The 15274-nt window shown below is 53.7% G+C and overlaps 1 protein-coding gene across 1 annotated transcript; it reads right to left on the reverse strand.

Moving 5' to 3' along the window:
- Positions 1–550: 550 nt before the first annotated feature.
- On the reverse strand, positions 551–12960 carry LOC115840686 (tumor necrosis factor receptor superfamily member 26-like). Its single transcript, XM_060304372.1, has 9 exons — positions 12866–12960; positions 12021–12108; positions 10968–11096; positions 9357–9471; positions 7795–7874; positions 3098–3199; positions 2562–2587; positions 1468–1767; positions 551–734 (listed from the first exon to the last, which is right to left on the reverse strand). The coding sequence occupies exons 1-9, from the start codon at positions 12917–12919 to the stop codon at positions 699–701; spliced, it is 930 nt and encodes a 309-aa protein (XP_060160355.1). The 5' UTR covers positions 12920–12960; the 3' UTR covers positions 551–698.
- Positions 12961–15274: the final 2314 nt, after the last annotated feature.

The following is a 15274-nucleotide window of genomic DNA, read 5'->3' on the forward strand; positions in this document are numbered from 1 at the left end:
CAACCCTGGCCCTCCCCCGCAGGGCCACTTAGTGGGTGTTTGATCATTTGTCAAACCCCATTCAGGTGTCACCCACTCGGGAAAGCCCCCAGCAGCCCCCCAGCGGAGGATAGGAACCGTCGCTTCCTGCTGTGCACGTCTGGACACGGCCCACCGGGGACAATCCCACCCATCTCGGGATCCATCCCACACCCTGCCCCTGCAGCCCCGTGTTCTCCAGATGCCAAGCCCGGCACCCAGGGGGTGCTTGGCCCAGCTCTGCTGACAGCGCAGGAGGCTTCAGGTCCAGCACCAGCGGGCTGTGCCTCGTCGGTCCTGCTGCTTCCCAGCCCTGGGGCCCAGCGAGGACACACGCTGAGCCTCTGCCCCCCCCGGGTGCCATGGTCCCCTGGTTACCGAGTCCAAGCTCGTGCTGCTCACCGCACACAGGCCAATAAGTCAGACATGAGGTGTTGAGACAAGGAATACTTTATTCGGAAAGCCGGCAGACCGAGAAGATGGCAGACTTATGTCTCAAAATAACCACCTTATCGGAGTCTGGGTGCCATTTTCTTCTATAGAATCAGGGAAGTAAAGTAAAAAGGCAGAATAGAGAGGGAGAGGCGGTGGGGAAGTAAAGTAAAGACGGCCGTCGGTCTTGCAAATCATCTCCTGGAATTGAGGAGGGGATGCATGAATTTCTTCTTTCTTGCAGCCATTCACAGGTGGGCAGGGTCAGATTGTCTCCCTGTGAGCTGAACAGAGGCACTTTAGTTTAATATTCAGGCAGGGGGGCAGGGTTCCCCGAGGCAGGCCGTTATCGATGATTATAGTAACAAAAGCAATGAAAAGCGAAGGCTAAAGTCAAAGAAGCAGATCCAACGTGGAGCCAGAATTGGCTCTTCCCTGCTACACCCTCAGACAGCAGGTAGGGTTGGGGAAGGTTATGGGTTGAACTGTGTCCCCGCAAAGGTTCTGAAGTCCTCCCAGTACCTGTGACTGTGACCGTATTTGGAAACAGCATTGTTGCTCACGATCAAGTTAAGATGAGGTCACTAGGGTGGCCTCTAATCCAATATGACTGGGGTCCTTATAAAAAGGGGAAATTTGGAGAGGGACTCACACACAGGGAGAAGGCCACGTGAAGATGAAGGCAGAGATGGGGGGATGCTCCTTCAAGCCAAGGAACCTCAGATTGCCGGAAACCACCAGAAGCTGGGAGAGGCCTGGACCAGATTCTCCCTCACAGCCCTCGGCGGGAAGTGACCCTGCCGACACCTTGATCTCCGACTTCCAGCCTCCAGAACCATGAGACAATAAAAGTCTGATGTTTAAACACCCTCCTCCCTGCCCCTGGGCTGTGGGACTTCGTTATATCAGCCTCAGGAAACGCAGACAAGAACTCTGCAAGAGCGCCACACACAGCCCTGCACTCAGCACTCAGCGAGCAGGGGCTTGGTCATCAGACCCTCCCAACGGTCCACTTACCTGCTCCAGGCTGTGGAGGGGAGGGGACACCTCTGCTTGGCCTGGGGGCCTGGGGGCCTCGGGAGCTTGAGTCTGTTGTAGTGTCTGCTCTGGGGCTGCTGGACTTCCTTTGGCCCCCAGCTCCTGTAGCCCAAGGATTTCCCCAGCGTCCTTGGAGGGTCCCGGGTGAGTCCTGGCCTCGGGCTCCAGGGCTGAGTCCTCTACCTCCAAAATCGGCCTGGTCTCCACACCAGGGGCTGGTTGGCCCCTCTCAAGGTCCATGGGCATCTGCATCTCCTTGGGCTGGCTGCTTCTAGGCGACTAAAGAACAAAGTCATTTCTTCTGGTGACAGGAGCCTGCAGGACAGGCCCTTCCCAAGCCACTTTCAGGGAAAGAAATGCCAACTGTCTGATAGGTAAGCAAGGCCTGTGCAATTTTCGAGAGGAACACTGCACGGGGTCAGGTCCCTGCTCTGCCACCGACTCCTCGGGGGATCCCAAGAGAAGCCTGTGGTGGGTTGAATGGTGGGCACCCAAGGATAGACCCACATCCTAATCCACAGTACTTGTGGATGGGACCTATTTAGAAATAGGGTCTCTTCAGCCGAGGTCATACTGGATAAGGGTGGGACCGGTATCCTATGACTAGTGCCCTTAAAAGGAGAGAGATTCAGAGACACACGGGGAGAGGCTGTGTGAAGACAGCAGAAATCGGAGTGACGCGCCCAAAAGCCAAGGAGCGCCAAGCACGTCCAGCCCCAACCAGGGGAAGCGAGGAAGCACCTGCCCCTAGAGCCCCAAGGGGACCAAACCCGTCAACCCCTTGATTTCGGATCTCTGGCCTCCAGAACTGTGGGACAGTAAGCTCGTAATGTTTGAAGCCCCCCGTCTATGGGGATCTGTCTCAGCAGCCCTGGGATACCAAAGAAAGCCTTTTGTCCCCTGTGCCTCAGCAGAATTTAAATCTTCCAGCACAGATGTCCCAGGGCTCTGCTAAGGTGGGCGCAGACACCACTGCACAGGCTAAATGTGGACGCAGCGGGGAAGGCCTGGGGCTGTCCCCCACCCCTCCACCCCCTGGGGCTTCACTGGACAAATCCCAGGGTGATACTTACAGGGCTGCCTGGCTGCTTTGGATTTTCTGCAAATCAAAAAGAAGAGAGAGAACAGAAAACAATTGATATTAACTATTACAGCGACTTCTGTGAGGAGAGGAAATGCCTCGAATTCACAGTCAAGAAAGTGGACTTATGTTTCCCAAAACCACAACCGACTGGAAAAACCACGCAGCTGGGAAAACACAGGAGGGGCACTTACTTGGTAAGCTTCCCCAGCACCCAGGGACCGCCTCCTCCAAGACCCCCTGGCTGGAGCTGCACCCGTCTCTCCTGGCTTCCCGGCCCCCGGTGCCCTGGACGCCTGTCCCCAGCAGCTGCCCTGCAATTTTGGTCTCAAGCCCTGCACATCGGGGAGCACGCCGCGGGCGGCTCCGAGCCCAGACACATGCAGGGCCCCCGAGATGGAAAGTGAGCAGAGCTGTGTTCAAACGACAGGCTCCCGTCGGGAACCACTGACCCCAGGCCCCCACTTCTGAGCTCCTGGTGCCCTTGCTGACCTGGTTTCCTCAAGGATCAACATGACTCTGCTTTACCTCTTCTTCTATAGAGGCGAGTGATGGCGAAGATGATGGCCACGGCGATGCAAAGGAACACAATCATCACAGCAAGGAGGATCCACAGCCACGTTCGGTTCCCTGCAAGGAGGCGAAACAGAGAATGCTGTCGCAGTGTCAGGCACGCTTACCCCATCCAAGTGACGTGCAGCTCTTGGGCGTGGTGGCAGCACCGCCATTCTCCAGGCCCCGAAGTGCTCTCTTGACGACTGTCGCCACGAACCTCCCCGGCAGGAGGCACGACAGGCTCCTCCTTCCTGCTCAGACAGGACCTGGGCTCAGAGGCCCTGGGCTGTTGCTCACATCCTTGGAAGCAGCAGGAGGTCTGACCGGCCAGCAGAGCAGCAAGAGGCCCTGGCATCCCGGGATGGGGCTCAGGTGTGAGTGGTCGCAGCTGCAGGATCTACTACCGGGTCAGTAGCAGGCAGAGCCTGGAGGAGGCTGGGAGGACGGAGGGGATGGCCAGTCCTCATGGCAGTAGGGCCGGGCCACGCTGGCCCAAGGGACAGGGCAGGGTCCACCCTGGGGAGACCTCTGGCGTGACCACTGGGGTGTCTCCGTCTCACCCTGCTGAGCTCCCAGCGCCGACAGGAGCCGTGGACACACAGACACGGGGGGCGGGGCGGGCCATCAGAGCCGTGGACGCTCAGCCACCCTGATGCCATCTGTCACCAAGGACAGAGGAGGAAGGAGCGAGTCTTTCCCGTGGTGCCACTGTTCTGCTTAAAGGCTCTTCTTTACTCTCTGATCAGGCCCTTCCTCATTCTGCCTTCTGTTTTGGTGTTATAATAGCCTTTAAAAGTGTTTGCGGGTTATAGAGGGAACCTACCTCAACATAATAAAGGCCATATATGAGAAACCCACAGCAAACATCATACTCAACGCTGAAAAGCTGAGAGCACTTCCTCTAAGATCAGGAAGGCGACAAGGATGCCCACTCTCGCCACTATTATTCAACAGAGTCTTGGAAGTCCTCACCACGGCAATCAGAGAAGAAAAGGAAATAAAAATTGGAAAAGAAGAAATAAAACTGTCACTGTTTGCAGGTGACACGATACTCTACATAGAAAACCTTAAAGATGCCACCAGAAAACTACTAGAGCTCATCAATGAATTTGGTAAAGTTGCAGGATACAAAATAAATATACCGAAATCTCTTGCATTCCTATACACCAACAATGAAAGATCAGAAAGAGAAATCAAGGAAACAATCCCATTTACCATCACATCTAAAAGAATAAAGTACCTAGGGATAAGGAGGCAAAAGACCTGTATTCAGAAAACTATAAGATGCTGATGAAAGAAATCAAAGACGACACAAACAGATGGACAGACACAACATGTTCTTGGATTGGAAGAATCAATATTGTGAAAATGACTCTACTACCCAAAGCAATCTACAGATTCAATGCAATCCCTATCAAATTACCAATGGCATTTTTCACAGAACTAGAACAAAAAATTTCACAATTTGTATGGAAACACAAAAGACCCCAAAGAGCCAAAGCAACCTTGAGAAAGAAAAACGGAGGTGGAGGAATCAGGCTCCCTGACTTCAGACTATACCACAAAGCTACAGTAATCAAGACAGTATGGTACTGGCACAAAAACAGAATTATAGATCAATGGAACAGGATTCAAAGTGCAGAGGAAAACCCACGCACCCATGGTCACCTAATCTATGGCAGAGGAGTCAAGAATATGCAATGGAGAAAAGACAGCCTCTTCAATAAGGGGTGCTGGGAAAACTGGACAGCTACACGTAAAAGAATGAAAGTAGAAAACTCTCTAACACCATACACAAAAATAAACTCAAAATGGATTAAAGACCTAAACGTAATGCCAGATACTATAAAACCCTTAGAGGAAAACACAGGCAGAACACTCCTTGACGTAAGATCTTTTTTGAGCCACCTCCTACAGTAATGAAAATAAAAACAAAAATAAACAAATGGGACCTACTTAAACTGAAAAGCTTTTGCCCAGCAAAGGAAACCATAAACATAACAAGAAGACAACCCTCAGAATGGGAGAAAATATTTGTAAATGAATCATCGGACAAAGGATTAATCTCCAAAATATATAAACAGCCCATGCAGCTCAATATTAAAAAAACAAACAGCCCAGTCGAAAAATGGGTGGAAGATCTAAACAGACATTTCTCCAAAGAAGACATACAGGTGGCTAAAAAGCATATGAAAAGATGCTCAACATCACTAATTATTAGAGTAATGCAAATCAGAACTACAGTGGGGTATCACCTCACACCAGTTAGAATGGGCATCATCAGAAAATCTACAAACAACAAGTGCTGGAGAGGGTGTGGAGAAGAGGGAACCCTCCTACACTGTTGGTGGGAACGTAAACTGGTACAGCCATATTGGAGAACAGTATGGAGGTTCCTTAAAAAACTAAAAATAGAACTACCATACGATCCAGCAAACTCATTCCTGGGCATATATCTGAAGAAAACCATAATTCAAAAAGATACATGCACCCCAGTGTTCGCTGCAGCACTAGTTACAATAGCCAGGGCATGGAAGCAACCTAAATGTCCATCAGCAGATGAATGGATAAAGAAGATGTGGTATATATACAATGGAACATTACTCAGCCATAAAAGAGAACGAAATAATGCCACTTGCAGCAACATGGATGGATTTAGAGATTGTCATACTGAGTGAAGTAAGTCAGACAGAGAAAGACAAATATCATATGATATCACTCATATGTGGAATCTAAAAAAAGGGTACAAATGAACTTATGTACAAAACAGAAACAGAGTTACAGATGCAGAAATCAAACTTATGGTTACCAGGGGTAAGGGGGGGAGGGATAAACTGGAAGATTGGGATTGACACATACACACTACTATACATAAAACAGATAACTAATAAGGACCTACTGTATAGCACAGGGAACTCTACTCAATACCCTGTAATGCCCTATATGGGAAAAAAGAGTGGATATATGTGTACGTATAACTGATTCACTCTGCTGTACACCTGAAACTAACACATTGTAAACCAACTGTACTCCAGTAAAAATTTAAAGAAAAAAGGTCCTTGCATGTTATTTAAAACAGAAGGAAACTGACAAGCTGATTTTTAAGTCTCAGTGGATGTGCTGAGTCCAAGGGTGGCCTGACGACCCTGTGGAAGGAGGCAAGGGGGACTTCAGCTCCAATGGCAAGGCTGGCAGGAAAGTGGCACTGGCCCCAGAACAGACAAACAGGAAGCCCAGATGGATACGGCGCTCAGTTATGACCAAGTAACACTGAGGGCGGGGAAGGGATCGTCTTCAAAACACAAAACGGGGTAGTCGATATGTGCAGTGGGAAAACATACACTGAACCTAGACCCCTACCTCACACCTCGCAAAACACCAATTCCAGGTTCTTGTAGAGTGAAAAAGAGAAAGGTAAGACCACGAAGCTGCTGGCAGATCACAGAGCAGAATACTTTCTCCGGGTGAGCAAAGATTTCTCACCCGGGAGAGGAAGAGTACCAAACATAGTGGAAAACAGCCACAAACTTGACCTCATTAAAATGAAGGACCTCTGTCCACAAGAGACCCCATAAAGCGAGTAAAAAGGCACCCTCGGGGGCAGAGGTGGGGGCAGAGGTGGCTGCAGATATCCGATACAAAGGGCTTGTATCCCAAGCTTATAAATAATTACCAACGTTTATAAATAATCATCAAAAATAAGAAAATGAAAACCCCAGACAACCGAGTATAAGAATGGGCAAGACATCTTCAGGGACCTGGATGGACCTAGAGATGATCACATGAAGTGAAGTCAGTCAGGCAGAGAATGACAAATACCGCATGAAATCTCTTATGTGTGGAATCTAAAAATATGACACAAATGAACATGTTTAGTAAACAGAGGCAGACTCACAGACGTAGAAAACAAACTGATGATTACCAAAGGGTAAGGGGGGATGAGGGGGGGATAAATTAGGAGTTTGGGATTAACAGATACACACTACTATATATAAAATAGACCAACAACAAGGTCCTACCGTATAGCACAGGGAACTATATTCAGTATCCTGGGATAAACCATAATGGAAAAGAATCTGAAAAGGAATATGTGTATGTATATATATATATAAAACTGAATCACTGCTGTACACCAGAAACTAACACAATATTGTAAATCAACTATACTTCAATAATAAAAAAAAGAATGGGGCTTCCCTGGTGGTGCAGTGGTTGAGAGTCTGCCTGCCAATGCAGGGGACGCGGGTTCGTGCCCCGGTCCGGGAGGATCCCACGTGCCGCAGAGCGGCTGGGCCCGTGAGCCATGGCCGCTGAGCCTGCGCGTCCGGAGCCTGTGCTCCGCAACGGGAGAGGCCACAACAGTGAGAGGCCCGCGTACCGCAAAAAAAAAAAAAAAAAAAAAAAATAGTGCCTGAGCCGACACGGCCCCAACATGGGGACAAGGATGGCAGAGCCACCGCTTGTCCCCAAGGATTCTATTTGCTTACTCAAGACAGGAGTGTATGAACGGTGACCCATGGGCCAAGTCCTGTCCACTGCTATAAATAAAGTTTTATTCACACACAGCCAAGCAACATCAGCAGAGTTAAATTGTGACAACAGGGACCTTAGGGCCCACAGAGCCTCAACTTTTTACTTTTATGGATTTAAGAGACAGAATCAGACCTTACCAGCCTCTGGATGAATTTTTACGGCACAAACTGTATCCCTTGTGGCGTTGCAGGGTTGAAGGATGGTGCTGTCTTCACACCTGAGAGGAAGAATAAAGAAACCCTGAGCATTACTTCTCCCCGCCCAGGCCCAGCCCAAAGCATCCTTCTTAAAACCCACCCGTCAGGGGTTCGAGGGACCAGCCCCGGGTCCTGTGCTGCCCCATCAGGCTTCAGGCCATCAGTGTCTGGCATTTCCTGGGCTACCTGGCCCAAATTGGCTCAATGAGAATAAAGCTTGAGGATTCTCTGATATATAGGGGAGGGGCCTCCCTCTGCCTCTGTTCCCGGATAGAGATGTGCGTGGCTATGAGGACTGGACCTGCTGTAGCCATATCTCTACCAAGAGGGAACTCAGCCTAAAGATGAAGCTCATGGAGAAGGGGACAGGCAAGCAAGTCCAGAGAAGCCAGAGCCCTGATCAGACCAGACCCGAGGGCAGTCCTTACTCTGGACTTGTCCGGTTCCCAAGCCAACAGTTCAACATGGTCTGAGTTGTATTTAGTAGTCTACAAACGTGAACAATTTTACAAGTGGCTTTACCGCTGTAAGTGTCTTCCCCAAAGCCCCCCCAAAATCTGTGCCCACTCGCAACCACAGAATGGGACCTTATTTGGAAATGCGGTCTCTGCAGATGTCATCGTGTTAAGATGAGGTCATACTGGATCAGGGTGGACCTGAATCCATGACCGGCGTCCTTAGAAGATGGAAATTGTACGCAGGCAGAGAGAAGGCCACGTGGAGATGCAGATGCACAAAAGCACACAGGGAGAAGACCACCTGGAGGTGGAAGCAGAGATTGAAGTGATGTGTCTACAAGCCAAGGAGCGCCAAGGACTGCCGGCAACACGGAAAGCTGAGGGAGCGAGGGAAATTCCTCCCTGGGAGTCTTCGGAGGGAGCACGGCTGCTGACACCTTGATTTCGGACTTCCGGTCTCCAGAACCGTGAAAGAATACATTTCTGCTGTTGATTAAAAGCCACCCACTTGTGCTTTGTTACAGCAGCCCCAGGAGACTCTTACCATGACAGTGGGCATCCCACCCTGCCTCAGGGCGTGGTACTGCCGTCCTCTCTGCCTGTGGTTTCCTTTGCCTGGAGCTTCCTCCCTCCCTCCCTCATGGGGCATCTGCTCTAGAGAGCTGTCTCTAGCATCCCCTCTGTCCCTCATGGGCTTGTCACTGTATAGGTGTTGGGATGGTCTCCACCATGGCTGGGGGCGCCAGGCCTGCCATAAGACCTGCAGGCCACAGCGGGGCTCATGATCACACCTGAAGGAAGGAAGGAAGGAGCATTGACTCCAGTCCGTCACCAGGTGGAAACATCCAGGTGACTTGTCTGACTTAATTTCAGGACACCTCTGTGGGGCAGGTGCTACCATTAGCCCCATTTTACACATGGGAAAACGGAGGCTCCGGGAAGGGGACGGAAGAATAAGTGACCCAAAGCCAAACAGGCAGTAAATGGAGGAAGGGAACCCACGCCCAGGCCTGTTTGATCAGCTCACACACCCCAGGCCAACACCTTTTGCACCGGAAGCAGCTCTCTGTGCAGTCCGTGGAGTCGCAGTAGAAGTGGCCCTGCTTGCACTGGCATAGCCGGTCGCTAGTTGGGAAGCATTCAGTCACCACCTCCTGATCTGCTGGAGGGAAGGCCGAGGGTCAGTCACAGGGGCCTGGACTCTGTCCTGCCCACGCCGGCCACGTCCAGGTTCGTAGTCAAAGCCTCAGAATCGTCACCCCCCTCCTTCCCCAGCAGGGATGGAGACAGGGACCAGCCAGACCTCATCCCCTGCATCCGGAGTGTCTGTGGAGGGGCCCGTGGGTGCCCCTGCAATCTGGGCTGGGGCACAGGGCCAACTGCTCAGAAACACCCCCAAATCATTCTGTCCATCTCGTTTGCCCCACAAAGATCAGAAGAGCACTACTCAGTGTGGACACTGAACGGTCTCTCCCAGCATCACTGGGGGATTCCGCCTTTCGCCTGTGACGGGCTCGCTCATGGGGCCACACCCCACACTTCACATCTACGGGGCTATTTCCACGGGGCCCACTGTCCACCCCCACGGGAATATCACACTGCTGAACTGTCTCTCTGTACAGAGTCCTAGTACTTGGGGGGGCCAGTGTGCTATCTTGTTTTCCTCCTTTAGGAAAGAAGGAAGTTGTTTTGGCAACTGTCAGCATAGCCAGTTTTATGAAATCTCCTATTGGGATAGTTTACTTTTTAAAAATAAAAATTGTATCTACTTAAGGTGTATGGCATGATAAGTTGATACATTCTGTTGGGATTTTCATTGGGAATGCACTAAACCTAAGAACCATTCCTGGGAAAACTGATACTTTTAAAACACTGAGGGAGTTCCCTATCTGTCCAGTGGTTAGGACGCAGCGCTGTCACTGCTGTGGCCCAGGTTCGGTTCCTGGTCAGGAACTAAGATTCTGCAAGTTACACCGTGCGGCCCAAAAAACCCCCCAACAAAACGTTGAGCCTTCCTGCTTACTACCTTGTGGTACTCCTCGCCGTATTTAGATGTCCTTAAATGTTGTTTGTTCACTTACACATTTATACATGCTTTGCTAGATTTATTCCAAAGAATCTTGTTTGTTTGGGGTTTTTTTGCTAATGGAAGTGGCATTTTTCAATTACATTTTAAAAAACAATGTCACTGATATACAGATATTTGGAAGAACTTCTGTATATCATCCTTATACACAGCAACTCTGAAATCCTAATGACCTGTAGGTTGATTCTTTAGCCAATACATACAGCATCATGATAAAAACAAGCACTTTGGGGCTTCCCTGGTGGTGCAGTGGTTGAGAGTCCGCCTGCCGATGCAGGGGACGCGGGTTCGTGCCCCGGTCCGGGAAGATCCCACATGCCGCAGAGCGGCTGGGCCCATGAGCCATGGCCACTGAGCCTGCGCGTCCGGAGCCTGTGCTCCGTGACGGGAGAGGCCACAACAGTGAGAGGCCCGCGTATCGCAAAAAACAAAACCAAAAAAAAAACAAGCACTTTGTGATGTCTGCTCTAGCAGCCCCATCCCCGTGTTCCTCTGTGATAATTTCCTTTGGGGAGGTTCCCACAGGGCCAGTCGACAGGGGCACGTTGCCTGGACGGCAGCCCACTCACCCTCCCGGCACTGGGAACACGGCACGCAGCTGCTCTCCTCATTGGGGTGGGCCCGGAAGGTTCCAGACTCGCACTTCCTGCATTCTCCAACGCTGTGGTCCTGGTCTATGTATTTGCTGACGTAGTAGCCTGTGGCAGGTGGTACACGGAGGGGAGGTGGGTGTCCAGGGCTGTCCTGCTCTGCCGCAGACCCCGCCTGGTCTCTGAGGCCTCTGCATGAGGAGGTCCCAAGGCACCTGGAGGCCAGACGCCCTGCACAGTACCCACCCCTCTCCTCCCGTCTCCTTGGAACATTCTGGACTGATCCGAGGCCACAGGTGTCCCAGAAACCGGGGACCTGAATTGCCCCTTGGCTTTTACTGATGACATGCAGTATGTGGGTGCTGGGCAGAGGTCACAAGATTTCATGTTGGACCAACTGTGTCCCTTTCTTTCCTACATGTGGTTCATGTAGGTGTGCGTGTGAATGCATGGATGTGTGTGTATAGATGTATGTAGTGTGTGTACTGGTGGGTGTGCACGTGTGTGTGTGGGGAGGATACGGGGCTGAGTGTCCAGGTTTTTGGTGTTTGGTCTCTGAACCAGGAGCCCCGGAAGGCACACCTTCCCGGATAAAATGAGGCACGTGTGCAGGTGTGTGTGAGTAGACGATGCCCATGGTGATGGTACAGGTGTGTGGCTGGACCCTTACAAGAGGAGGCCATGAAGGGACTTTCATTGATCACGTGGGCACACCTGTCTGAGTGTGGATGGGGTGCGGGTGGGAAGGTGGGCGTGTCCAGCCTGGGCATGGGTCCTCACTTCTGTCCTCCAAGCCCTGCTGAACTCACCTCACCCATCTCAAAACAAGCACACACCACTCTGTTCACACGAGAGCCCCCAAGGTGGGTGCAGAGGTGGGGCACTGGGCAGCTGCCCAGGAGAGGCCCTCCCACCCACAGACAGCCAGGTACTCCCCACAGGCAGCCCCCAGCTCTGCTCGAAGGGACTGCGGCCTCCCTCCTCCCAGGCAGGGTCTGCCCCGGAAGGCTCTGGAAGTGGTCCCAGACTCACCAGCCGGGCAGAGTTTGCTGCAGCGGCGAAGGCTGGTAACCTCATACTCGCCCGGGTTACACCGGGTCTCCCCGGTTGCCATGGTCACCTTCAATCAGAAAGAGGATATTGACATTATCAAAAGATGCCTCTGCTGCTGATGGAAGCAGACACCGAAACCCCTGAGCAAGGAGTGGCAGTCACCCCCCAACCTGGAGCACTGCCTCCCTCGTGGAAGTGGGCTTCCTCGGGGGAGCATCTCCGTGCTGTTCCACTCGCGATACAGAGCAGTATTATTTGGGGGGAATATGTTCTTCAGTTCCCAAATGCATGTGGATTTGTTGACTACTTAGATGGTAGGAGCCTATTTTATTTGCATGGCCAGAACTAGACCCTTTGTGGTAGTAAACCTTTGGAATTTAGTATTTGATTTTTTCTAGTCTATAGTTAATTGCTTCACCTGTTGCATATAGACTGTGTTAAGAAAGGATATTGTCTATGGGTTGGGAACGGGGATCTGAGTGTGTATGTGTACATCTTTGTATTATATATTTGAATGTACACACACACACACACACACACACTCAGCCCCCCGCAGCCCCGGCCCTCCGCAGTCCCGTCCCTCGCATGCCCCCCCCCCCCACTGGGGCTCCCCGCGCTCAGTCACCAAGGATGTGCAGCGGGCTCGGCCCCGCCTGGGCCTTTGGGTGCAGGAAACTTCCCGTTGAGACCTGCTCCGGATGGGAACCCGGGTGCGGGATGTCCCGCCGCCCGCGTCATCCTCGCTCCGGACGCGCGCCCAGGCCACAGCCCCCTTCCCGTTCTCAGAGTCCTCCCTCCCCCGAGCCCCTCCGCCGCCGTCCCACCTGCGCCGCGAGCAGCAGCAGCACCGCCAGGACAGCGTGCGCCCGGGCCTCCATCGCGACGCCTCTCCGGACGAGCTGACAACTGCGGTCACACTTCCAAGCCTGGCTACCCGTCGACCCCCCGGGCCCCATTCACTGAGGAGTTTCTGACTTCACAGCCAATCGGAGGGGATCTTCTGACCAAAGTACCCAATCGGAGCGGACGGTCTTCCCCTCGCCCCACCCACGGGCTCCGCCTCCCAGTTGCCGCGCCTCCCAGCTGGAAGCGGTACTTTTCGCTTCTCCGAATTCTCGTAGGTCGGCCACGCGGAGGAGACGCCTAGGACCGGTGGTCCTAGACTCGCGTTTCGGCCCTGCCCGTCCCTGGACCCCGCGCCTCCCGCCTCAGATGCCGAGGTCTTCAGCCCAGGCCGTCGCCGCGCCGGGGCCACCGATGGGCTTCGGGCTTCGGTGCCCCCGGGACGGCCATTCCCGGCCCTCCCCCCAAGTTTAACTTGTTGCCCAGTCGCTTCCGAGGGGGCGGGGGAGGGCAGGGTGTATGCACAGACCCCGCTGCAAAGGAAAGGACGGAGCGCCTCGCTTGCCGCGCCCCCCTCCCCAGCCCCTCCTGGGCGAGCACGCTGCCGACCGCCGGTCCCCCCTCACCCGCCCCTCCTGCGCCCTCGGCCCCAGATGCCCCAGGGGCTCCGACCTGGGCTCAGGTGGACGCCGCACACCGAGCGTCTGTCTCTCCCTCCCCGCCTCAGCCCACAGCATCTTTTGAGCTGCCCGCGGGAGCGACGTTGATGAGGGAGGCGGGTGAGGTGGATGAGAGGGATTCAAGGCGAGGAGACCCTTCCTTCGTGGGGAGAGCAGGATGCAGCCCAGGCACATCCACAGGGAGCTTCGCGCCCCTTCATCTCCTCAACCTCCTCCAACGTCCCCCGCCCCCACCCGGAATCCCGTACTCCAGGGGACCCGCTCAGCTGCTTGAGTCTCTCTGCCCTGTCTGGGACCCAGGTCGCTTCTGCTAGAAGTTCTTCCTACTAGAGGTTGCTGGCTGTTCACCCAAGGAGGTGACAAGGTGAGGTGACTGTCACTGTGTCCCCAGGAAGTGCATCTCCTCAGCCTCTCTCTTTGCTGCTCTGAGTCTCCTAGAGGGTGAGGTGGGGCCCCCGCACAGGCCCTCCTGAGCTTCCACTCTCCTAGTCCAGCTGCAACATCCTCTTCCCGCCCACATGCCCTGGGAGCCAAGCCAGGCACACTGTCAGTGGGGCGGGGAAATGGGTACTGAGTGGACGTGAGGGTGGGAGGCCCAGCTCTGGACCCTACATCATTCTAGATTTAACCACCAGCATCTGGACACCCAAGAGTTGGCTGATGGACCCTGAAACCACGTCCAGGTTTTTACTGCACGGAGGGGCTGCGTGATGCCCTTGCAGCCACCCCTCTGCGCATTGGCCACCTGTTCCCCTGGGACGATGCCCACCCAGCTTTCTTTTCCTCGTTATTTAGAGTAGTTCTTGGCCTACCAAGGACATAAAGAGAATTCTGGAGGAGATTCCGAGGCTGCAGGGGTCAGGGGTTGGAGGGGCTGGTGGATCAGGCTGCAGCAGGGTGGCCCCGTCTGGCTCTGAAGGGGTCAGGGTGCAAGATAGGTGGCCCAGGGCTTTGGGTCCAGAGCAGCCTGCCTCAGTAACAAGGTGCAGAATACTTCCACCTGGAAAGCACCCACCCTCAGCAGGGAGGGACAGCCACGTGGGATCCAGAGCCAGTCTAGGGGGACTGCCCTCGATGCGGGATCCTGGGAGTCCCGTCTGCTTGGTGCAGGCGTGAGGGCTGGGATGGCAGTGCCCACCTGCCCCTTCCTCGGCTCCAGTCCAAGTCCATCCTGTCCTGTGGCCTCTCCCTCTGTGTCTTTCCTCCTTCATGTACTGTCAGGGCTGGGCTGCAGTCTCCCTGTACTGTGGTGCATGGGGTCTGCGGTCAGCTGTCCCCACCCTCCCCTTCAGGGGTATCCTGGGCTGTCCCAGAAAAGGGAGGCCCACTCACCTGGCCCTGGTGTTTGTGAGTACTGGCAATGGTGGCCACAGTGGAACTGAAGGGCTGGGCTGGGGGCAGCAGGGCAGGGAGGGGGCTGTTACTGTGGAGAAGGGACCAGGCCAAATGGGCTTGAGGGCCACCCTGGAGGCCCCGGTGGGCAGCGCCCCTCCCGTGTCCTCAGCTGGCTCAGCGGCTGTTTGACAGGACCCCAGCTTCCTGGCGCTGGCTCAGCAGGGTGGGCAGCTTCTAACTGCTCCCTGCAAACTGCACCCCCATCCTTCACGGACCTCCTCCCTCCATCCTCAGGGCCTCGGACCCTTCCCTGGGCCCCTCCAGCCCCAGACAGCTTCTGCTGGCATTGAGCTTCTCCCCTGAAAGACATCCCAC

The sequence above is a fragment of the Globicephala melas genome, chromosome 8 (genome assembly GCF_963455315.2).
Source record: "Globicephala melas chromosome 8, mGloMel1.2, whole genome shotgun sequence".
Classification (NCBI taxonomy): Eukaryota; Metazoa; Chordata; class Mammalia; order Artiodactyla; family Delphinidae; genus Globicephala; species Globicephala melas.

What these genes read in the sequence shown, in the direction of transcription:
- LOC115840686 (XM_060304372.1), bottom strand. Translation starts at nt 12,919, where the DNA reads ATGGAGGCCCGGGCGCACGCTGTCCTGGCGGTGCTGCTGCTGCTCGCG. An exon ending in TGCTGCTGCTCGCGGCGCAG is followed by an intron (nt 12,109 to 12,865) that starts GTGGGACGGCGG and finishes TTCTGATTGAAG; the next exon opens with GTGACCATGGCAACCGGGGA. An exon ending in CAAAGCAGCCAGGCAGCCCT is followed by an intron (nt 1,768 to 2,561) that starts GTAAGTATCACC and finishes TTTGTTCTTTAG; the next exon opens with TCGCCTAGAAGCAGCCAGCC.